Source organism: Pholis gunnellus, assembly GCF_910591455.1.
Source record: "Pholis gunnellus genome assembly, chromosome: 2".
NCBI lineage: Eukaryota > Metazoa > Chordata > Actinopteri > Perciformes > Pholidae > Pholis > Pholis gunnellus.
The window spans coordinates 20,708,605-20,734,614 of record NC_136536.1 but is presented as its reverse complement, the minus strand read 5'-3'; the positions used below and the strand labels follow the sequence as shown (position 1 = coordinate 20,734,614).

The 26,010-nt window shown below is 41.5% G+C and overlaps 1 protein-coding gene across 1 annotated transcript; it reads left to right on the top strand.

Moving 5' to 3' along the window:
* Nucleotides 1–391: 391 nt before the first annotated feature.
* On the top strand, nt 392–14,729 carry LOC306706788 (carbohydrate sulfotransferase 11-like; the record flags this gene model as incomplete). Its single annotated transcript, XM_079174006.1, has 4 exons — nt 392–485; nt 12,629–12,705; nt 12,918–13,079; nt 13,412–14,729. 4 exons carry the CDS (start codon nt 392–394, stop codon nt 14,093–14,095), a joined length of 1,017 nt encoding a protein of 338 aa, XP_079030132.1. The 3' UTR covers nt 14,096–14,729.
* Between the last annotated feature and the right edge of the window lie 11,281 nt (nt 14,730–26,010).

The window sequence follows — 26,010 nt, the reverse complement described above, 5'->3', positions numbered from 1 at the left end:
CTCTATCAGCCACCAACAACTAACTAGAGCTTAGGAGAAGCAGAACTAATTTTGCTTCAGGGTTTGTCATATCAACGGAACATTAATTGTTATCTAAGATGACCGTACTTAATTATTCATCATTATTACGTTAGCGTTATCCAAACAAAACTGGCAAAAGACCAGAGCGGGCGGTTCACGTTGAAATGAACGGCTGATTGCTCTGTCGTTCAACAGTCGAGCTAACGGGTTTTTTTTCCCTCCTGGATGGGCTGTTGTCTTTTTCTCGCTATTAATGAATAGGCTATTAATTCCTTGGAGAGTCTCGCATCCTCCGCTCGCTGATCTCGCATGAACCGTGTCGAAGCAGCTCCGAGGGGTCGAGGCTCCGCCAGCAGAGCCGGGCTTCAAGATGAGGATGCCCCGAGGAGGACGCCTGCTCCTGGGGACGTGCCTTGGCTCGCTCTTCGTACTCGTGCTTTACTTTCAGAGCATCACCAAGCCAGGTAAGACCCCACGCACACGACACTAAGCGTGTTGTTAGGGTATGCGTCTGAAATAATGCATTTGTATTTGAACACAACAGCAATACTGTGTTAATTGGATATCCTTTCGGGTGCAGTGACCATAAAGAAAGGAAGAGAAGCTACACGTGCACGTAATATACATAATATCTTGTTTGGTGTTGTGTTTTATAGACTTGTATCTTGAATGTTGATAATGGCAGTGAAAAATGGCACTTTGGATTCATGGTTATCAGTAGAAATAAGTGACCACAGGAATAGCACAGTATATGAATGCCACATGGCGACATACAAACACAAGTAGGAGTAAACTAAACTTGTGGACAGCAGTGTGGTGGTCTTGTATGCCCTTTTTAATGCAGCGTCATGGCTTTTAAATAGGTCTACGTGGTGCTTCAATCATTAGACGAAACTGGCATCATTGGTACACGTGTGCTTGTGAAGCAGAGAGCATGTGCAGAGCGAGAATGAAATGAAGTATGACATGAGGTATGAACCAGCTCACTGTGAGCAGTGTCATGTTTTGACAGCCCCCCTCCTACAGCGCGCCCCCCCCCCCCCCCCCATCAGGCATTCCTCTGCTTCAACCTTCCTCTCCTCTTTCCTCTCCTCTGCCTTTGTTTCCTCGGCTTAGCCTCTTCTAGGCGTTGAATGCACATTGGCCCACAGGGGACTTCAGACCCTCAGGGAGAGTAGTCGGAGAGAATGGGGGAGAAAAGAGAGCTAGAGATCAATGTGGCTTTTTGTTGAAATAGAAAAGTATTGAGGTGAACTGGGTGACTTTTCCCAGCTTTGGCGAGGTGCATGTCAAGGCATATATAATGGAGCATCTGCTGGTGTCGTAGTTTATGAAATGTAATGATTAATAAATAGTAAAACATTTTTTAAAAGCACCGACACAGCTGGATTGTCAGTTCACAACCAAAGTAGTAAATCATCTTTATAGATCACCACACATGGAATATATGTAAGGCTTTCAGTGGCAGACGCACAAGCCACATGTTGCCGAAGCTACAGTTAAAAAGAAATACAGGAGCACTCTCATCGACTCCCCTCCACCAGCTAAGTGTATATTACCTTTAGAGCTGGACCTGTTCAGGCTTGTCTTCTCTACAGTCCGTCTAGGAGACATGCGAGCCACATGAAAAGCATGTAGGAGCCACACACTAGAGGGGACTAATTCAGAGGATGGCAGCAAAGCACAGAGCTTCCTTAATTATTGTGTATCTAGTCAGAGACTATTTTAAAAACACCACCAAATGTCTTGTTTAGTTCTGTACTATCCCGGTTATTTCCCTTCCCTCTCATTTGCCACTTCTACTCTGTTTCGATCGGAGTGGAGCACAGTGAGGTGTAGCAAGACGGAAGGAACCAGCTGGTCCTCAACTAGAATAACCTGTCGCAGTATGTGTCACTACTCTACTTTATTTATTCCTTGTGTATTCATTTTAAATTACATTTCAACCATTTGAGAGAGTTATTCATGAGATGTAACATTCATCATATTTAAGATTCAGATCAGTTTCTGTCCAAACGTCCGGTTTACAAGTTCTACCTGGTATCATGATAGATGATAGTGGAGAATGTGGAGAAGATTTTAATAGTGTTTCCTAGTGTGTTCACACAGTTGGGATCTCTGCACAGCTGTGATCAGAAGGGTGATTTAGCATGGTGGTGGTTTGATGTTTACCCAACAACCAGAATATAGGGGATGAGAAATGTGAGTTTTGTTCCAGTAGCGTTACCTGATTGTTGATGGAGAGATTGGTTAGGATTGAAGAGAACAACCCTGTGGTTGGCGTTATATTACTGTAGAACTGTGTTAATTATCATAGTCTCGTGAGTAATATACACTCTTGAATGTGAAGCATATTTGTTGCTAATTCCGTTGCTTTCATAAAACCTTCATTGCAAACAAAGCTCTTCCTCCACAATAGGACAATGATACTTGCCACTGGTGCACAGACGGATGAATGCTACAAAAATCCTATTGTATGTATTGTAAGTTGAACACAGAGCATTCTAAAATATCCCCCATGTTTCGAGGTCACTTGTCTTCATTACCACATCTCCTTATTAAGCTTACCGTTTAATATCGGACAGGAAGCTCAGTGCATATTCTTGTTGCTCTTGTATTGTCAGACTTCCTCTGCCAACTCCCTTGGTTTTGGAACTCAGGAAGACATGTGCTAACCAGTGTGCGATTATAAACCCATTAGTTGAGTCCTGTCAGATTTGTTGCTCTATTAACTGTTCATTTATTTCGGAATTTGAGTTGGGTAGGTTCACATATGTCGCCAGATTTTGAGCTGAAGTTGGGGTCCCTGTGGGCGAGATAGTTTAACTTCTTCCTCATGTTTTGTTGAAATGAGATCATTGGTGTTAAAGATGCTGTGCTCATTGACGACGAGGCTAGATAAACGATGTGTAGCACGATGCTTAAGGCTAGACCAAAGCTAGACTTAAGCATACTCGGGTACAGCCATGTGTATGGCGTGAGTGTACAAGGTTTAGCAGTAAAACTTCACAGGTTTTGTTTTTACTTTAATGAACATGTAATCTTATAGTATAAATCACCCGTCTAAAACTACCAACACTGATGCAATTTACGGTCCATGGTGATCCGTTGGAGTCCCAGTGTGTATGTATCACTGGTAAACTAACATACCACAGGTAACGTTATGTAATGTGATTATGTAATTTATTTGAATCATGTGATTTGAATTGTTGAGGTCCCTCGACTGCCAGGATTCTTAAGCCATGAATAATGTCAGAATTTGACAAATAATTAAGTCTCCACTTACTGCTGTGTAGTGAAACTTGGAGAGCTTTGTTTGATTTGAGTTTTGACAGATTCATGCTGTATCAGTGTTACAGGCCAACATATCACCCATTAAAGGATCAATCAGCATCTCATCAGGATCTGTTCATGCATGGATTTAAAGTTATGAATATAGATCCCTGCTGTGCTTTGCACTGTGGGCTTTTGACATAGTTATAGCAGATGGGCAAAAGGAAATCATGCGAAACATGGAATTTTGGGATCTTTCTTTATTGGAAAAGTGATTTCCCCCCTTTCATCCCTGTTACGATATTTAACACATCTTGCTTTCTTTGGGCTTTACAAGAGTTTATTTGAACTTATCAACACTAAAATACAATGTGCTGGATATGTAACAGCTGCAATTTGGTAAATAATAGGCTTGCTGAGTGATTCTAGAAACATTCCCATCACAACCTAATTGTTTCATTTCCTCCAAAAATCTTCCCTCAAGCCAGTGTAAAAACCCTTTAGAGATACTGAGTAAAATCCCCTAGCATGTGCTTTTTCCAGTCAGGCTCTCTTATTAGATACATCATAATTTGAACAAAAATAGAGCTGAACATCCAGTTTCTATTTCTTCTCAGACTCCCTTTTATGTGGTTGCATTGACTCAGCAAGGTTGTGCGTGTCGTTTGAGCGTACATGCTCCAATGCCAAGTATCTTAGCTCAGCATGGGAGGCTGTTGCCCTTGAGCCGAACCAGGACTTGCGTCTACGGGTTTACTCTTGGTAGACTCATCATTTCTAAATTTACGTAGTCTGTGTTCATGTTTGCTGTACATTCCCCCTCTCCAACATTTCCACTTCATTTACTGAGCATGGCTTCATGGCCTCACATAATAGAGGGTGGGAACACTCTATTATGTGAGGCCATGAAGCCACAGACACACACACACACACATGATGATCTTTGTCATTGAACACATGTATTTGCCCACAATCACGCTCGTTCACCTCCGCACACACCCATCCGAACACACAACGTGTAATCCTATGACTGAACACACCAGCGCTACTTTATGCGCGTGCATGTGCGTTGCCGCTTATCATCTGACTCTGACATCACCTGCAGCTGTTGAGAGACAAACACAGCATGTTGTGTTGCCATTGAGGTCGTCCCACAATGCTGACAACCACATGCTACACCTGCTGGCTATTTGTCCTGCCACAATCTGTGTGGTGTAATCAAAAGTCTATATCTTTATATCCCTACCGTGCTCTGTCTTCTAACTCGTTTTCACTTTCAGTTTAGCTCACCATCTGAATGGGCTGTTTGAAAGCTTACACTGAAACAGATCATGTTTTTTTTTTTAGTTGACTAAAATACAATCTGCCAATGCCCCTCTCCACAGCAGTGTATTCCTTTGCTCTTGTGTTGGCCCTCCTGCCTGTTTTTACAAACTAGCCGCCATCTGCAGTAGGTAATCCTCTGACTATGGATAAATATCTCATACAACACACTGATACTTTGCTTGAAGACCTGTTTGGCCACAGGGTGGGTGAGACGGTCCCAAACTTAATAAAGTCCAACATGAAACAGACTGGCGAAGTATCACACATACTATTGCGTTGTTAATAGAACAGACCCAAGAAACATGCTTCCGGGCTATAAATATTTATATTGGATTTATTGTTTTTGTATAATTTATTTAAACAGATTTTCTGTTTGCTGTCTTTTTCACTTCAATCTACTACTGTGGAATTTTAAAGCTAAAGAGAATATTTGATAACAGAAATAGGGCCTTGATTTATAGTGTGAGTATTTGCTGATACAAAAAATAATGTATCATGATAAAATATGTTTTCCATATCTCCCAGCTCTAAATCTGCAAGAATGATGCACTAGGATCACTTTATCCCCTTTTGGCTTCTATCATACTGGCCCTAACATGCAAATCTGTTGCTGGAATGTTTTTTTCTTTGAAAAAACTTTAAATGAACAGAGGGAGACTAAGGCTACATCCACACTACTACGTTTCCATTTTAAAACACATCTATACTACCCTGGAGGTTTAAATCTCCAAAAACGGAGAAACTCCAAGGTTGAGTCATAGAGTGGACGGGGGAACAGGGGGAACTTTTGAAAATGATGATGTAGACACCCGCGTTTGCAGTCCCGACGTGTGAAAATTAACAAAAACTGCCTTGATTACCGATCGACTACCAGTTGCTGACCTTGTTGTCTAACCTAGCAGCTGTTGTGCCGTTAGTTTCTGCATTTTATAATGCGACTACTGCCTGCATCCGGAGAAAGCAAGCTATTATTGGAGCAATTAGCGAGCGACGATCCAGGCCTCTCTTTATTATTAAAGAGTACAATTCTACTCTGTCGTTTTTTTCTGTAACTAACCAACCGATGTACTTCCTGTTTACACCGGCATCCGCAAGCCCAGTGTACGTGAATAGTTATGCGATATTCCTTTTCAGGCGTGCTGGTTTGGACGGAAATCATTTCTCAAACGATGCTGAAACGCGCATGTGGACGTAGATCGTTTTCATTTTAAATGGAAACTTGGTAGTGTGGATGTAGCCCAAGAGTGAGATCAAAAGGAACTGCCATCCCCACTATAAAGGATATCACTGATCGTAAAGGCACCTCATGTTGTTGGTCTAATTACCACCATGTGCCGCTCTTAGCACGTGGATGGTGTTACGCCTTTGAATCAAGCGACACACAAAGCAAACACTGAAAGTCTGGCAGCCCTGTAACTCCTGACAACCCCATTGTCTTTTCCTGCCATCAGCTGTTTTCATTTGTGACATGTTATCTTCTGACACTTTCCATTTTACATCAAAACAGACTTTTATACAACCCAATGAAAGCAAAATACATTGTGGTTTTCTGTCAGCTCATGGAAACTTCCATTACGTGGCCCTCATAAAGACGAGCATTTATTTAAAGTACAATGAAGTGTAGTTTCACCTCTTTAAGTAAATATATTATCGTCATGTGCTTTTTATCATGATCAAAGAGGGGAGGAGTTTTTTCAGAAAAACAGAAGCTCATCAGCCAACCGCAAAAGACAAAGATTTGTCTTCATTAAAAAAATAGTTGAAGTGATATTATCAACTGAAATGTTTTGATGTATTGGGCCCACACACAGTGACACAATCTTGGCACGAACTTTCTGTCAACTGATTAATCACAAGAGTGTTTGTTTATAATGTTTCAGACAAGTGTACAGGCTTAATGGAACTCTTTGTCTTCGAATAAAACATCAGCACTTAAAGGGCAGCGCATGTAGATGCAGTGGCGAGTAGCTCCTGTGAACTTGGCTACGTTTTTTTTTTGTTTTAAATTTGTTGTCTTTTCGTGTTTATTACTGGAGAGTGTGTGGCATATGACAGAGATACACTCATGAACATCGGAGAAGGAAGTGTGGCGATTGGTTGAAGTGTTACGGGACCGTGAGACGAGCACAGCACAGCATCTTGCGACCACCCAACCAGACCTGCCTAACCAAATACCACCGAAAGCAGAGTCGACCACCTCAGGAGGAGAGCCGAGATGGAAGCTAAGCTAATCCAGCTAGGACCTTGGGCTATGCCACTACCCAGCCTACTCCTAACTAATGTCCGTTCACAGGAAAATATGATTCACACTGCTGACAGGCTGTTAAACCTGACAAACCCAAGTCCAACATGGGGCTGCTTGTGTGCGCAGTAAGACTGGGGCCTTTTCCGCTCTTCTAGCTAACTGTCAGCATTGTGTCACTTCCCGGGTCTGAGAGGAAGTGGGTTTTTCTGGTGCATGTGATAGAGCACAGAAATAAATGTGGTTTATAATGATCAGAGTGAAGTAGCCTCTGAATGTACTTGTTATTGTACAGACGAAACATTGAGAGCAAGTTAAAGCTTTGATGCATTATACAGGATAGGAAAAGCATTCCTGAGTTTAACTTTTTATACACAAGAAAAGATAGCTCTGTTAATGGAAGAGAACATCTAGGCTGGCTCGTGTCTTGTGGTGCCAGCAGACACAAATACCTTTTTTAGGCTCTTTTAAATGAAAGGAAAAGGATCAGTAGGATGATTTAACTGCATAGTCGTAAAGTTTATAGAGGTACAGACCTACAAATCAAGTGGCATGTCAGGAAAAAAAAAAAAATCACATTTCTTTAAAACGGAGCAAGATACAAGGACACCCTCCGCCCCTCAACATGCATACCGGTTAACACCCATGTGTACACTCACACATTGAGAGGTTGTGTCCATAATTATGTAACTGCTCTGTGAGACTATGCTCAGACACAGTGGTGCTTTGAGCTAATTTCTAGTATCAGCGTTCTAAAATAATAATGTTAACGCGGGATGTTTAGCTGGTATAATATTCATCACGGTCACCATCTTAGTTTATTATGTGACGTTGCTAACATCAGCAAAGTAGCACTAAACACAGCACAACTGAGGCGGATGTGAATGTCATTTTGTCTTGGCGAAACTGGTAATGGTGATAAATGAAAGGGCAGGTGACTACCGGAGTCAGTAGGCTTCTTCTTTAGGGGGGACAGAGAATGTCTGTACAATACGTCTCAGAAATCCATCCAATTACTGTTGAGATAACAGTCTGGATCAATGTGGTGGGATGGCCCAACCATCCCTAGAGTCATGCTGCACGCAATAGCTATAAAAATGTCTGTATGAAAACCTTGTGATATTCTCTGGTTAAACCCACCAACCAGATAGTTGTTGTTGTTGTTGTCTTTTTGCTGCAGCCCCACAGGAATTAAAAAGCCAATAATATTTACAAATGATCACTGTTTCACCAGTTTTAAAGCATAAGTATGAAGAAATTCAAGTAGTAGATGTTCTTCTAACATCAATACATTTAGCCTCTTTTTGCTATGCTAAGTTATTAAAAACCTTAAATTAAACAAGCATGAGCACAAAAGCTTAGAAACTTTGTGGTAGTGTAAAGATGTGGAGGGAGTGACGCCACTCTTCCTAGTGGCATGTGTCAATTCCTAGCAATGTTCCACTCTCCTATACCACTCTGCAGCAGCATCACACTCATTATCATACCCACTATGCCACTGCTTATTATGGTAAGCAGGCAAAGTGGCATAGTGGCATAGTGGCAAACGGTGTAAATCTCTCTTTTTTTCGCTGTGATCTCATTTTTAGCAAATTATCTTTACCCTACACTTTCTAGGGGCAAATATAAAGTTACTTGGCCCTTGGTATCCATTGTGGGACATAGGCCATTGATTGAAAATGTTCCACCTTAGTCTGTCCCGTCCATTTTTTTCTGCCGTTGCCACGTCAGTCCGTCCTTCTTAAACTCTTGCTCTGTGCTCCTTCTCAAAGTGTTTCTGGATCTTCCTCGCCCCCCGTTCTAAGGTATAACCGATCCCTCTCCACTTCCTCCTTTTCAGCTCTTTCTCTATTGTTTCTTGATTGGTGCGTTCCCATAGATTTGGGTTGTTGATTGTGTTTGGCCATTAGATTCCCAGGAGGCGTTTTAGACAGTGATTAGTGAATGACTGCAGCTCGTTGTTGATGATGTCATTTGTTTTAATTATTTGTTCAGTCATAGTGTGTTAATTTTGACAACTAACCCCAAAACAGATTTTACACGTAGTGCCGAACCAAAGTTCACAAGCGCTGGAGGCCAGAAACCTTTAGCCGTATGCTGTTAGCAACAGGTGCTGAGGCTAGCAGAACACGCTGATTGCCGTGTGATTCAGTAAATCGCAAATATAACTGTGGAGATGGAAAACCTTCTGCAGGTTTCCCGTTCAGCTACAAGAGAAATGAGGAGAGAGTTGACAGACGGTGTGTAGGCATTACTCCCACCATTGTAGGTCATGAGAATGGAAACACATCAAACATGCTAACGCACTTTAGAATCGAAGGCGTCTCCCAGACTGGAGCCTTTAGACGCAATAGCACAATGGGAGAAAACAATTACAGAGGTGATTGGCATTTACATATAGCAAGTTCATATCAACGGCACATTTCATACACAGGGGTAATTAAGTGTGCTTTACATAATTATAAACAAAAAAGGAACATCTATATATGAAATATGATTAAAACAAAGTACATGAAACAGAGACTAATCTAATCAAAAGATAAGCATTGCCAGCTAACACCCCTAGGTTACTTTGCACCTTTGACACTGTGCACCGCACAACCCGGACACCAGTGAAATAAAGTTTTGTCAATAAAGAATACTCACCAGCACCCATGTTTCCTCTCCATCCTGCAGCGTTTATACTTGAAAACAGACAATAAACCATTAACATGAGCAGAGCCTCGAAGTGTCTCTTGACCTACTTTCCAACTTCCCGAGGAAGCGTCCTGAGTTTGTGGACAGCTTAGCTTGTTAAGATGTGAACTGCAGTGCTGTTGACTGAGAGCTTCGACACCTCATCCATTTCATTCAAGTCTGATTTATATACATGGTGAGGCTTTATTTTTCAAACCTCTGGTATACTTTGTGCTGTTTCTGTGACCTCTCATAAACATTCCTCTTCCTCTTCCCTCAAAATGACATCCAACACTGTAACTTTGACTCTCTGAGTGCTGTGCAATACATATACAGTACATACGTTATCATGTATGTAATATAGCATGTATAAATAAGATGTAACGGTTTGTGCGTCCTATATTCATACGTAGCCTAAGATTCTTTTTGTATGTACATATATCCAGTAGGGGTAGAACGGTATGCAAAGTTCATAGTTTGGCATGCACCTCGTTTTTGTGGTCACGGTTCGGTGTGGAGGCACTCTTTTAGCGCTTGCATGCAACGCACCGGGCTTGCAGCTAACCCAATACACATCTGTCCTTATTACACGCTCCGAGCAACTGATGTGGTATAAAGTGCGAGATAGTCCACACAGGGCAGCGAGAGGACTGGTGGATGGGTCAAACAAGCAGAACTTTCGTCCAGGAGACTCATGGTCGTGTCTCGTGTGAAACTAGTTCAGTGTGAAATATTAGTGGTTAGTCACTGGACTAGCTTGTCACTTGACTCTTTTACCACTCGATAGTCACTTGAGTTGTTGGTCAGTCAAGTTAAGGTTAACCAACCTCTTTTCCTAAACCTCCCTAATTGGTTTTATTGCCTAAACCTAAACTTCCTGTGAAGTTTATTTTGAAAAGACTAAATGTAACACGCCTGTATTGACCACTGTCCCTGACATGGCTAAAACTGACGCTACAGGGTTATGTGGAGCATTATGAGTTTGAAGCTCAAGACCAAGCTGCGGTATTTGAGGCATTGGGGCGAGAATGTGTTTGCTTTGGCCCTGTCTGATACTGCAGTAGGAGGCTGTACTCATTTTGTAGGTTGAAGGTCTCGCCGAACAGTTTCTTTGTTTCATTCTGCTAATTGACACATTCAGGTGATGCCATAGTAAATTCAATGTTTGAGGTGCATCCACAGGTATACCCAACTCCAGTTGAACAATGTCAGCATACATTTTGGCAAAAATTGTTGTCCATTGTTTTCCACTTGCCGGGCTAATCCGACTAGCATGCTACAGCTGATAAGACGATATCTGGTGTGCTGCCAAAACCTTTTTGGTAACCAACGCTCTAGAATTTCTGCTCCTTGTAGTAGACATTAATAGACTATTTTGACAGTAACAGGGCGTGCCGAAAGCATGTCACATACTGAACCGTACGTCCTATAACCATCGAGGGACGAGCATGTAACGTTCCACCCCTAATATTAAGGTAAGCTTTCAACATGGTCCAGCAAGACTTAGATGTCAATCTCTGCGTGACCAGATGATGTGGCACACATGCACCCAGAGGAAGTTGAGGATTTTGGTGATCCATCTGAGCTTAGGCAAAGAGGAAGGACAGGAAGTGGCTTCATCACTGCAGTCTCAGTCTTACGGTCTATCTCCGATCCTCCTCTACCACACGTTTTACTATATTTGCAGCAGTCGCTCAGTCACCAGTACAGCTGCGCTTCTCCTTTTTTGTTTTTGTTTTCTGTTTCCTCAAAATTACAGGAAGCCGATATGATTTAAGAGTTTGTAAAAAAAATTGTGGTTTGTGTGTTTTTTTTATGAGACCAGAGTCCCAAGTTGATAAAGAGATTTATTACATTTGGGTGCCATTTCAAAAACGGTGAAAGTTCAGACTTATTTGCTTAATGTGAACGCAGCAGGAGGAATAGCACCAGTGGGAGAATAAGGCTCTGTCTCTTTCTGGGTTCCATACTTGCAGCATAGCCCACCAACTTGCTTTTTTTTTGCTAACTGATATGCTTTCCATATGATGGTTTCGTATTTCACCATCAATCCATATGTTTTCTTACAAGTAGATTCCTTCATGCTAACATACAGAAAGCACATGACACACCTCCATGCCATTCCAGCATTGTGCATAATGTAAAGCAACCCAATGCATTTTTGAGCCACATGTGCAAAACAAATCACTCTTCTTACTCGGTACCATTAGCTGCAGAACGAAACACTGACTGCCATCAGGCCCGGGTGGGAGCAGGCGGGGAGGGGGATGGGAGTGGGGGATGGAAGTAGAAGGCAGATGTGTTTATTGAGGCTGGAGGAGGGAGGAGAGACGATAACAAGGTCTCAACCACCAGATATCTCAACTTTCTGGAACGCGCAGAGCCTCCAGCAGCTCCATCATTGCAAATGCATGTGATGCAGCCAGGCGTGGTTCTTACCCACAGCCAATCAGGGATGCATATTTATCGTTGTTTGGTTGTTGTGTAAATAAATTGGTAATGTGTGTTTTCTCCAAATCACTTTTCTTTCGTACTGCGTCCTCCAGTTAATTTGCTGTGGATAGATAGAAGGGTAAAAGTCAAATTAAATAAGAACAGATTAAGTTAAAAAAATGTGCAGCTGGAGCAAAGAGAGCCCTAAAAGGAGAAATGTAAGTTACGTAAGAGTTACTGAGAGTTTGGAAGGAACACTCTGTTCCGATGGAATCTATAAGTGAAAGGAGGGAGGATCACGTCATGACAAAGGCAGAACCAGAAGAGTGGTGGAAAGTTGGCTCTGACTGATCTTCCCGATAACCCTATGAACATCTTTAGAGTGTAATTTAAACCTCTGGTCAAACACATGACACGCTGTGAAAAAGTGTTTCTCATTACACTACATATAGGCTTATGAAAATATTTAAAAAATGTTCACTGTATAAGGGGTGACAAAGTTCATTTCACATAAATCCTGTAAAGTTAGAAAGGAACAGGAGCGATGGAAAGAAAATAGAAGCAGAATTCCTCTATTAAATAGTGTTGTTTTTTTTTGCTACATAGGCAATCAGTAAATGCAGCTGTTATCACATGGATTTTTCTTTCTAACTGCAGAATCTGCTGAGAGGACGGACAGCACACCAGGGAAAAGCAGGAGAAGTCCACTGCAGACCCTCTACAATGGTGACCAGGTGAAAACACATCAACGCACACAAATACAACATATGTTTGCCAAGCTCTGTTGTCCTTGTTTTTGTGCTGTACATTCCTGTATATTGTTCTTGAAACAGTGTAATTAAATTACATTACATTTTTCTATTTCTGCTTCTTCCTCCCTCAATCCCTCACGCGGGCCTTCTCGTCCATTTGTCCTGCATCGCCCCGATCACATCCCTACAAGAAGCTGGAGCTGTCGGCAGCTCAGAGGTCCCTCCAAGGCCGCAGGGAGCTGTTGGAGCAGGCGTGTCTGAGCCACACAAGGAAGCGCCAAGTGCTTTCACCTGAGGATCTCAAACACCTCATTGTGGATGATAAACACAGCCTTATTTACTGCTACGTACCCAAGGTTGGTTACAATGAGATTAAGAAGCGCAGCTAATATTCTAGACCAGAGGTTTTCAAATTGTGAGGTGCACCTCTGCAGGGGTAGAGTTGCAAGTTTGGCCTGCTGATTTGTTGACTCACTGAATCCGTGGAAAAATCAAAATTCCTGTTGACAAGGAGGGGGGTGAGGAGCGCAGTTAGCTTCTTTTTTTTGGGGGGGGGGGGGGCAGGCATCAGTGTCAGACTTTGAAAAATTCTGTTACACCAAAACGAGAATATTCTTCTTATTCAGTGTATAAAAGCACCAGTATTTATGAATATGTATGTGTATTTCCTCACTTTTCTCACTTCCAGGTAGCCTGCACCAATTGGAAGCGTGTCCTTATGGTCCTCTCCAGTGATGGCCGCTACAGCAACCCCCTTGCCATCCCTGCAAACGAGGCTCACGTAGCGGGTAACCTCCGCACGCTTTCCGAGTTCACGGTCCCCGAGATCAATCAACGCCTTCGCAGCTACCTCAAGTTCATCTTCGTGCGGGAGCCCTTCGAGCGCCTGGTGTCCGCCTACCGTAACAAGTTCACCCGTAGCTACAACACGGCGTTCCACAAGCGGTACGGAACCAAGATCATCCGCCGGAACCGGCCCGACCCGGACCCCGAAGCACTGGAGAAGGGGAGTGACGTTTCTTTCCCCGAGTTTGTCCAGTATCTCGTGGACCCTCGGACCCAACGGGAGGAACCTTTCAATGAGCACTGGGAGCGGGTGCACTCCCTCTGCCACCCCTGCCTGATCCACTATGATGTAGTGGGGAAGTACGAGACTCTGGAGCCAGACGCTCAGGCTGTGCTCAGGTTGGCTGGAGTGGAGGAGACGCTTCAATTTCCAACATCTGGTAAAAGCACCAGAACTGACGGCAACATGGCAGCACGCTTCTTCAAGCATATCAGTCCTTTCTACCAGAAGAAACTGTTCAACCTGTATCGAATGGACTTCCTGCTCTTCAACTACTCCACACCAGAGTACCTCAGGACTCGATGAGGGGCAGAGAAAAGAGGATTGACATCAGTGCCATGGATGTGATGGTTTCCTGTTAGTGATGGTCATTTAGCACTTTTTGGTTGCCATGGACAATTTTCATGCATGCGCAGAGTGGTTCATCACGAGCATGAGTCACTATGACCCTCCAACAAAAACACCAAGAATTGTGCCTTTTTTTTTTACATTTAGCAGTTTGAAAATGCAGTTGACACATTACCCGTCTTTACAAACCGATCCCTTGGGTTCACTTACAACTCGGTATTTATTTTCTATTCACTTGATTTTACCATTTCTCACCTAGAAATGACTTGGTCAAATTAAACAAAACTTTCTTAGACTTAGTTCTGATGTCTGTTACATGTTGTCGTTGTGTTAGTGTAAATATGCCTTGCCAACATTTCTGCCATGCCTACTACATTAACAGTCTTCCCTTGGCTTTGTTCTTCTGAGAACTAATGAGCCAAACATTAAAGTCACACTTGTGAGGAGCAGGTTCTCCTTTTGCATAGGTGGTATACAGGTGAATGCGCTGACTGTCAAACTGAACACAGCCGATTCAATCAAAGCACAAAAGGATATCTCTGGATGGCATTTATTTATGTGTGTAAGTGCATTAAGTATTTATTGTTATAGTGTGTGTGAGTAAGGATTTAGTCTCATGTTTTTGTGAAAATGAATTCTATATGAAAGAAGGGAGGTGTTGCTCTTTTTCTTTTTTTTTTCCCTTCACATGGAAAGTTACTTGCGCTGTTGGCTTTTGCACATAAATTCAATCCAAATACAAATATGCTAGATAATGTCAAAGAAATCTTCACATCCTACCCTATAACCTTAGCTCAAAAACCCTTCCCTGGGCTTGTCACAGCACTCGTTGACATTATCTTAAATGTATAACCGAGAGTCACTTCCAGGGAAAATTTGCAGTCACTTCTTAATTCTAGTGAAAGCTAGTTGCCATCCCTCCTCTATCACTGTCTGTATTTAGCTCTGGGCAAGTCGGCTGAACAAACAACCACATAGCTGTGGTCGGGGCTCGGTCCAGCCCAGCACTACCCCTGGTCAGAGCTCCCCTTGTTAGTGTAAATGCAGGCACATGGAGGGGTTAATCCACCAGCAGGCATCTCCACTGCAGAGCCTTGTTCAGCAAATGTGTCAGGATATTTTTTATAATACAGGGCTTGATGTAGGAAAATGTTTATTAATGGCCTGTACTGTGAAAGTATCAGTTTTAACATACAGGTTTTAAAGGGGACTCCCACCGATTTTACACATCAAAAGCCTGTTTACAGGTCTTGGGGAGTCCTGCCGCATATGTGAAAAAGAGCTTTATAAAGCCTTTTGTGGCTCCAGAGGGGTAGCTGCAAAACGTCTGATAAATTGCACTTGAGCCAGGGTAGGTTGGGACTGAATACTGAATACTTTAAGTCAGAAAGAAGTGAGCTAACCAGACCTCTGTAGTTCTCTTCTCTGGTTAAGGCAAATGGCTTGATGCTACTTTAGCCTCTGCAACGCACCGACACGGCCCTGAATCTCTGACCAGACTCTTGGCAGTTGAGTGGGTAATGTAGGCCAAGATTGGACAAAGAAGAATGCGTGGAATTAAAGACCATAATGATATACTTTCTGTTTTAAACTGCCTATCGAGTGTAATGGTAAAGCGATGGAGTACTCTTTTAAGTCCATTATGGAAACTAGGTGTGAAATCATCTAATACGTTTCCATCATTTCAATTGAAACAGTCAAATCTGCCAGTGCAGTCATTTCTGCAACCTGATTTTGTGTAGTTTGAGTGTCACTTATTTCTTTATCTTTTTCAAGTTGCATGGAACAAACAGGAAACTGTCTAATCTCATCTCTTTCATCCATTTCCTCCAGATTTCTTTTGTAAAAAATGTCCTCTTGCTGAAGAACATTGTCGGTGATGTGCTTTTTTTGTCTGTAGTAATGCTTTGAAAAGTGCAATATCTGTGTGTGAGTATCTGTAATGTGCTAAAAAGCTGTCTTTACAAGTGATTTCCTCTTTTATTGAAGCACCCATCGTGCTTTTGCCACATTTTATTTTTCTCTTTTCTATCAAGCTGCCGTGGATTACAGGGTTTTCATTTTAATGCTCCCCTTTGGAGCAGTCTGTGATTTAAGCCATAATTTGCAAGCAGATGTGACTTGCCAAAACCCGATCACACCCTTCACGATGCCGAGCAAAATGTTTGACCTTTTCTTTCTTTCTTCGCTGGAAAATACAGAATACAAATAACAAGCAGCTTGTTCTTTCAAAGAGATAAAACGTACATCCGTCCCAATCAAATGCCCAGACGCTGCTGTGAACAAACACCGCTAGTCAGACATCTCCAGCCATTTCTGTAGACCTACCTGTGACTTGGTGCAATAGCAAACTGAGCACAATCTGAAAGAATCTCTCGTGCACCAGTTTACTTATGCCACAAAACTGTGAATGTGTTAAGTGAAGATGATGGCTGGTTACCTTGAAGTTTTTACAAATGCAATCCCGTAACTGCAGTTCTGAGTGTGTGTGGTATATTTTGTTTGTTTTCTCTTAGCACAAAGTTTAGGTAAATGGACTTGTACTTTTCTAGTCTTTCGACCACTCAAAGCGCTTTAAAACTACATGTCGTCATTCACACACTGGTGACAGGGGGCTACCCTGCAAGGGGCCACCTGCCCATCAGGACTATCTAACATCCATACACCGCAGGCACAGCTACGGGAACAATTTCGAGTGTCTTGCCCAAGGATACATCGACATGGACTAGCGGAGCCGGGGATCGAACCGCCGATCCTCTGCCTGAAGGACGACCCTGCTCTGCTACTGGTCAAGTCAAACTCAGGGCTATTTTTCCTGTGATGGTATGGACTACGGTCGAGTGAGCCATTCGTTGTAGGAATCCAGTCAGCCAGCTGGCGTTTGGGTTTTGATGAGCGTCGATCGTACAGGTGCCTGGATGCTAAAAAGGACAAAGAAAGACTCGTATTAATTACACAATGAAATTTGAATTTATTTTACCGTTCAATTTCTTTACAGGGAACTCTAAAGTCAAAAATTCATCATAACACTGACGACTTCCTCATCTTTAAACTATCATAAGAAGAAATCCCTGAAAGGTTTGCTGACATTTTCAATGTAATCCTGTTCAGCATGGCTCTAACTATGCCCATGTAAAATACGATGTGATTTTACTGTACATCTTTTGAGAAAATGAATGGGAAAGTCAGCTCAAATAACATAAATACATCCATAATCAAAGTTTTCCTGATATTTTCAATAGAACCCTGTTCACACTGACCATGTCAAATTTCAAGCCATTTATTGAACATTTTTTCAAGAATTAAAATCCTAAAAAGTCTGAAGCTTGTTTACAATATGTATATTTGTCCAAAGAGGTCGTATAATAAAGTTGGCATGCATTTAATCTTCTGTGTAGTTTAATTATGGAATTCTGCTACATTTGACTTCATCTGAAAGGGACAAGGTTACTTTTCAGGTGCAGTCTTGATAGCTGGCTCTCCCACCAGGCTCAGGTGTGACCCTTCAGCTGCTGAGCAACAACCTGAAAGACAGACAGAGACAGCAAACAGGACACAGACCCCTAGTGGAAGAGAGGGGTCATCACAAAGTGCTATAATATGACTTTTTAAATACATCTTTGACATGCTATTCTATTAATGTTTTAACTTACTTTTTTAAACCTTTTTCCAATATGCTATTCTACAACTTTTTTATATACTGTAAAATAACTTCTTTTTACATGTTATTTTGTTACTTGTTCATGATTTTTTTGATTGAATGTACTCTGTCTTTATTTAGACATTGACATTTACATATTATACTGTGAATGTTTGACACGTGATGATATGATTTTTTTTTGTTGCTTTTTTCCACAGGTTATACGATGACTTTGTAATGACTTTTTTCGCTATATTACTATTTTTAACATATTCTGTGACTTTCTTCAACATGAAATGCTATTTTATGTCTTTTTTCGACATACTATACAACGATTTATTTTTGACATAATATATTTTTGCTTTTTAACAACTTTTTTGCAATATGCTATGCAATGACTTTTTTCAACAGGCTAAACTATTTCTTTTTCATTACTTTTTTTGACTTGCTGAACTATGACTTTTGTCATTTTTCGACATGCTATATTATGGGTTTTTCGACATAATATACTGACCATATGATTTTTTTCATACTATAATATGACTTATTTAAAAAAAATGTTTGACATGCTACACTACGTTTTTATGATTTCTTTCGACATACTATTCTGTGACTTTTTTCAACATGCTACACTATGACTTGTTCATGAATGTTTTGACATGCTATAGCTATACTATTACTTTTTTTACTTTTTGCGACATGCTATACAATCACTTTTTCCAAATGTTTATTTCTTTTTTATGATTTTTCTGACATACTGTACTATGACCTTTTGGACATGCTATTCTATTACCGTTTCATGACTTTTTTCCACATACTATACTTTATTGCATCTTTTTACATGCTATAAGACATACTATAGTATGGTTGCAGGTCACGTGGCTCCCAAACGTGACAGGAGACAGTGAGTCTAAAGCTAGCTTTATTATTTTAGCTTATGTCCATAAGGATATTCCTCATGAGCTTGTATTTAATGTCTGTTTGTGCAGCGGAGGACTGTTGATCCGGACCTGATGGAGACTCTGAGGTAAGACCTGTTCTCAGCAGGGACCTGATCGTTCTGTTTGTTACCATGTCTACCAAAATGCGCATCTTTTCAAAATTCACTCAGTCAGTCAGAAAAGCAGAAATATCCTTCCCTCGACGAAATCTCTCAAAAGAAACCTTCAAACTGTGATTTTAATTGCATCAGGAACTCTACTTGTGACCTACTGTCAAGTTGTGAGAACTATTTGCTGCAAAGAAGTGAGATTTATACACTTTCTAAACCCCTATGGTCTTCAATGCATTTTACCATTGAGACTGTGAATCCCCCAAAATACACCAATATGTATGCTAATATTGGTAATATTTTCAATTATCAGTGTAAATTCATCCACTAGGATTGACTTTTGACTGTTGTGACCAAGTTTAAACACGTTTTTGTCTAATTTAAACCAATAACGCTTTTGTTTTGTTAGCTAACGTTAGCTGTTTAGACCCGACCGTATAGCATTAAGCTAGCACACACTGAGAAATGCTAATACAAATATTGTTTCTATATATTTATACAACTTCTAGGGGATATGGATCATAAGTGATGCACGCATGACAATTTATTTAAATCGTATTATTTCAACGTGTTCACAATTCACACGTTTCCTACATACTCGTGATGTTTTTCATATATGAGGAGACTATTTTACACCAAACCTCGCTCAAAAACGTGTCACTTTTATGTCCTCGTGCCTTCCTGATTAAACAACAGTAGGACGTCAGTGATGACAGGAGAAGCATCTCAACGCTGATAGGCTATTACGCCACAGAGCCACGCCATTTTATCGCTGAAGTTTCAACAATTTCAACTCATGTCGCCACGCCAAACGCGCCACGCCATCGCAAATTTGCGTCACTCCAGTCCCATCGTGTGAGTTGAACATTTTCAACTCACGCGATTGGGAAGTCTTGGCAATTGGCGCTGCGGCACGATAGCCTATCAGCGTTGAGATACTCCCCCTGTCATCACTGATGTCCTGCCGTTGTTGAATCAGGAAATAAATACTGTATCCCCCTGCATTCACCCAGAGCTCTACAATACCTCATATCAAAAGAGAACGGACCAAACTATGTGTATAATGTGTGTGTGTAAACCATATGGTACAAACAATGAAAAAGATACTGCCGTATTTACACCGAGATGACGTTATGTTGAGTGTTGATGGAGCTGCTACCATGTTAGCATAGCCTAGCACCGATCGATTCGAGCACCATTGACAAAACAAAACTACTTACCGACCTTAAGACTTAACAAAACTTGTTTTCTCATTGGAGCTCAGATACGAGCTCCAATGCACCGTTACTGCACATCGTGTGACTGTTACTGTTACTGAACATCGCGTGACCGTTACTGCACATCGTGTGACTGTTACTGCACATCGTGTGACCGTTACTGCACATCGTGTGACTGTTACTGTTACTGCACATCGTGTGATCGTTACTGCACATCGTGTGACCGTTACTGCACATCGTGTGACCGTTACTGCACATCGTGTGACCGTTACTGCACATCACGTGAATGTTACTGCTGCACATCACGTGACTGTGACCGTTACTGCACATCGTGTGACCGTTACTGAACATCGTGTGACCGTTACTGCACATCGTGTGACCGTTTCTGCACATCGTGTGATTGTTACTGTTACCGCACATCGTGTTACTGTTACTGCACATCGTGTGACCGTTACTGCACATCGTGTGACTGTGACCGTTAATGCACATCGTGTGACCGTTACTGCACATCGCGTGACCGTTACTGCACATCGCGTGACCGTTACTGCACCATTGACAAAACAAAACTACTTACCGACCTTTAGACTAAACAAAACTAGTTTTCTCAATGGATTTCAGATCGATCGGTGCTAGGTTATGCTAAAATTGTAGCAGCTCCATCAACACTCAACATAATGTCATCTCGGTGTAAATACGGCAGTATCTTTTTCATTGTTTGTACCATACACTACCATAACACTATCATGTAGGTCATTTTTTACACACTCCAAACACAATTATACACAACTAATACCATCAACTAGAAGATGTATCACAGTATCACATATTTTTCCCCAAGAGTCGAGCTACGTACTCCATTTCGATATACCAACACAAAGCTAGCTAACACGGACCACCAATACATCGCAGAGCATGAGAATTCGACACAGAATATATCTTCAGAATTTCTCTCCGTGAAAAGTACACCAGCCCTTCCAAAGAAGTTAAAATACTACTTAGCGAGAGTTGGTCCAGAGTTGGTCCAGAGAGTGGGTCCGGTTCGGTCTGAGAGTGGGTCCGGTTCGGTCTGAGAGTGGGTCCGGTTCGGTCCTCCTGCCTTGCTGTCCTGTGGTCTTCTGAGATCTGCTTTGGTCTGTGCACTGTCTTATGCAACTGCAGGGCTATGTGACGCTCAGAACGTTACAGGGGGCTTTGTGACGCTGAGAACGCTGCGAAAGGGCTTTATGACCTCAGGTGTTCTAGAATGTTGCTTGCGCCAAGTCACGAGACACAGAAACGCAAGCACGCACGCAAAAAACACACAAGCACGCGCACACGATTAGTGCATGCGCGCATGCTAAAATACATACACGAAATGGATTATAATGCTCGTTCGACATAAACCAGACGTGCGCCGAATCGATCAACGACATATCACGTTACCATGAAAACGACAACAAATATGATGTATAACTGTGGGTATTTATTTTATAATTTGTACTCCCTGATTTGAACGTCCAGGCCCTTTCCTCACAAGATGAGAGGTGATTTAATGTCATCTATTTACTCATTTTTGTCAAAACAGCTTCAATAACAAAATCAAATATTTGATGAATAAATAAATAAATATCCTCTGATTTCATGTTTATGTTTTGTTCCACCTTTAACCCTTAATGTTTCTGTGTAAATGTAATATGACAGGCTGAACACACGTGAGCCGTCCTCTTTGTTTACCTTTTTTTGTACGTCTCCATGCGTCCACCGGTTACCCCGTGTTTAACGTCACATTGCAATGATTTGTGGGTAATTTCCTTAGGCTAAGTACGGAAAGGGTTCATAAAGGGCTCACGATGTCTGCAAGAGAGCCCTCAAACACTCGATGATTTAACAGTGGGACATGTCTCAGCAGAGCTGGGGCTGGAGAAAGCGCCCACAGGAGGCGGGTCTAGGAATCAATTTAGCCAATTGCTGATTAAAGATATAAATGTGTGACATACAATTTAGCCAATCAGCGTCCTCAAATAGATTCCGCTTTGGGCATCTGTAGCGCCCCAAATTGCGCGTTCTCGTCAGGAGTAGTCTAGTTTGCTGAAATTGATTGGATTGCCCTACCTAGAAAATGTTCCACCAGCCGCCACTGCCTAATACAAAGGTTCACCATAGACAACAGTGCATCCAGTCAAGTCATATTTAGAATTTCCTTTGTTGTAATCCTGTTTTAATATATATTTTTAAATAGAACTAAAACGAATAACTCAGTAATTGTATAATGGATATTAGTATGGCATGAATAAATTTGCAAGGACTAAACACAGTAATGCACAATGTTTTTACACTGAGAGATTATTTTATTCATTCGATGCATAAACATAGACATTTTTTATGTAATTTATCAAGATGACAAATTGTCACTGGGATTGTAATTTGTTATCGACCCAGAAAAAGATTAAAACGTTATGCAAAAATGTAAATAGGCAACTTTACAGATCAACTTTTAAACATGATACATTCGTTATATTACACCGATTTTGTCTCAGTAGATGTTATCCCAGCTGAAGCCACAATTATCCTTCAAAAAAAGCTTATCAAACTCCTCTTGGTCTTACTTCTCCACAGCAGGGCCAAGAAGGACTGACCAGGACCAGAGTCCAGAGTATCAATGTGATCATAAAGCTCACATGGTCAATAATCTGATGCCCGAAGGAGGAAATAAGGCAACCTGAGGGCTACTGACAAACAACGTCTCACCACACATGTAGAAAACAAAGACCTAGAGTTACGAACAAACCAGGACTGGCTACCCCACATGCTGAAGAAGAGAGAGTGGAGGGATATCTTTTTAAAGTGCTGTGCTTTGTCAGGTCAACAACTCCTGCATGTTCCTCAGTAAACACACCTGTCTTTTCTGTGTATAATTGTACAATTTAAAAGGATACTTTAAAATGAGCAACCACTCCACCTGGTGTTTTTTTATTTACAAGGATAAATCATATTTAATTATTCATATCTTGAACACATCTTTAAAATTGAAAACATAGCCACTTATTCATTTCAATCAGGAGAGACAAGTCAGATGAAGAAAAGATAATTGTTTATTATTAACAGATGATATGTGGTGATAAAGTCTTGACAGAGTCTTTGTCTTTGACTCTGCAGGGAGATTTGTAATCGAGGGGCGTCTGCCCTGAGCAGCAGCGAGATAAATCTCCCCTTGGAGTCCAGACACTGGTGGTGGTGGCTGATGAGGCTGATAGAATGATGAGTTGATGAAGATGATGAATCTGTGAGGACTGAGTGGAGATGGCGAGGTGGAGGCGTGCGTAACAGCAGCATGAACGTACTGAAGGTAGAGAGACAATCATATCTAAAAGAGACAGCAGCAAGATGATAGGCTAACGATGTAAATGTTTCGTTGTGCCATTGGATAGAGGAGACCAGCTGATCTAAACAGCTGATATGATGATTGACAGCCCCGACCAATGACAGCAAGGAAATAATGAGTGAGCATGCGCAAGGAGGGATTGGAAGATGTAGGCCCTATGAGAAATAAACTACGGGCTTAGGCATGCAAGAGTATAGTCTTCCTGACTGAACTTAAGCTAGAGCTTCATTTGTGCTACCACATGCGATGTCTTACTGGAATCCTTTGTGATACATCAAATATAAAATAACTAGTAGAGCACTCGGAGAGGGCAAACCTCTGCTCAAGGTCATTTCCACAAGTGAAAAATAATGCCTATATCCTGTGATTCGAATCCGGTCCAAAACTTAATGGCTTCCTCCTTCGCCCATGCTACATCCTTCCACCAAGTTTCATGAGAATCGTTACTCCGCTGACAAACAGACACACACATACTGAGCCGAAAACATAACCTCCTTGGCTGTGGTCATTATAATTGTTTCAGCTCTAAACTAGTGAACAGCTGTTTACAAATTTGTGCCAACATTTTTTTTTATTTGTGGAAAGTGTCTAAACTCTGTCACAAATAAGGATTATGTTCTACTTGCACCATTTATAAATGTAGACATGCGTATGTGCTTGTTTCAGTGCATGCGCACATTGTAAATGCGTTTTTCTGCAATCAGAAGTGATGGGGTGGGGCTAAGAACAACCTAATGAAAAACATTTTTAAGCAACCAAAATGTTACAATTGACTTTTCATAAACTAAAAACACTCCGTCAACGGGTTAAAGTTCTAACATCAAATCAGGGACAACGTTCAGACTGGACAATGCCGTGACCTGTCAATCACAAAGTAGCCCCACCCTCAAGCATACCCTGCTTCATTGTCTATTTTACTAAACAAAATTCAGTAACTAAACATCATGGTGTATTAAAGAAGAATTGAATCTAGCGATTGAGATGATAAACTGATGTTAGCAATGTTTACTGAGGTAATAAATCAATTGAGAAGTTGGGTCAGTTTTCCCATAGACTTCTATAGAAAGTCAGTTTGACATAGATTTGTTGTAGTATCATTTAGTTTGTTGTGAAACCAATCAGTGAACTCCACCTCTCGTCTCGCACAATGCACGTCACCAGCACAGCCGTTACCTTGGCTTGCTAGCTAGCCAGGTAACTTAGCTATACTGTATCCATGCACAAATGTAACGTTATTTTATCTGATGCGTTTTATCCAGCGACTCAGCCGGGAAGCAGAAAAACGAGCAAGACCCGTACTTTGAACTCAACTATACAATCTCTACATTGTTGTGTTGAATCTGGCCTCCAATGATGGAATCTTATTACTGATACTTCTGTAGTCTTAGTGAGGGATTACTTACTCAGCCGACTGAAAGAAAGGCGACCGCCGCTCTTCATCTGGTCCTGTAGTCCTCCATCCTTCTCATTTGGTCCTGTAGTCCTCCATCCTTCTCATCTGGTCCTGTAGTCCTCCATCCTTCTCATTTGGTCCTGTAGTCCTCCATCCTTCTCATCTGGTCCCGTAGTCCTCCATCCTTCTCATCTGGTCCTGTAGTCCTCCATCCTTCTCATCTGGTCCCGTAGTCCTCCATCCTTCTCATCTGGTCCTGTAGTCCTCCATCCTTTTCATCTGGTCCTGTAGTCCTCCATCCTTCTCATCTGGTCCTGTGGTCCTCCATCCTTCTCATCTGGTCCGGAGTAAACACATCTTCTCTGTCGTCAAGGAAATCCTGGATGTTGAGTCTTACACGTTGCTTCGTACAGCAACGATCAAAGCGCATCTCAATGGTAAATGTTAAAGAAACAATTTATGTAATATTATAAAATAAAAAGAGCAGATGTTTGTACAATAAGTCAAAACAAACCAATTCACGGTCGCATCGTGCCCTAGTTTGATTACGTACGTCCTGACATTCGCTCCTAAGCGTTCCGTATGGGTACCACGGTGCACAACGTTAGCATATATTTTAGCATTTCTAGGAATTTCAATGTTAAATTTAGAAGATTTGATGCCTTCAAACCAAAATAACAGTGTTTTCAAATCTCTACACTAATTGTTAACTCACAGACAGACAGACAGAGAATATAGTATACTATTACTTTTTTTTTACTTTATGCGACATGCTATTCAATCACTTTTTCCAAATGTTTATTTCTTTTTTATGATTTTTCTGACATACTGTACTATGACTTGTTTATACATTTTTCTGTCATACTATACTATGACTTTTTGGACATGCTATACTATTACTGTTTCATGACTTGTTTCCACATAATATACTTTATTGCATCTTTTTACATGCTATAAGACATACTATAGCAGGGGTGGCCAACCCGCGGCTCCCGAGCCGCATGCGGCTCTTTGCCCGGTTTCATGCGGCTCTTACGTTCATATCGAAGTTTGTATTTGTGTTTTTTTAATGTGCGTGTTCGCTTCGCTTGAGTTAAATACGGTATTTTCGTCAAACGCGCATGTGCGGCCACAGATTACGTTCCTCGTCGACCCATTTAACGCCGAGACGGACTGTTTGAAAGCCCCGCTAGTCACAGATGAGGCTGCGG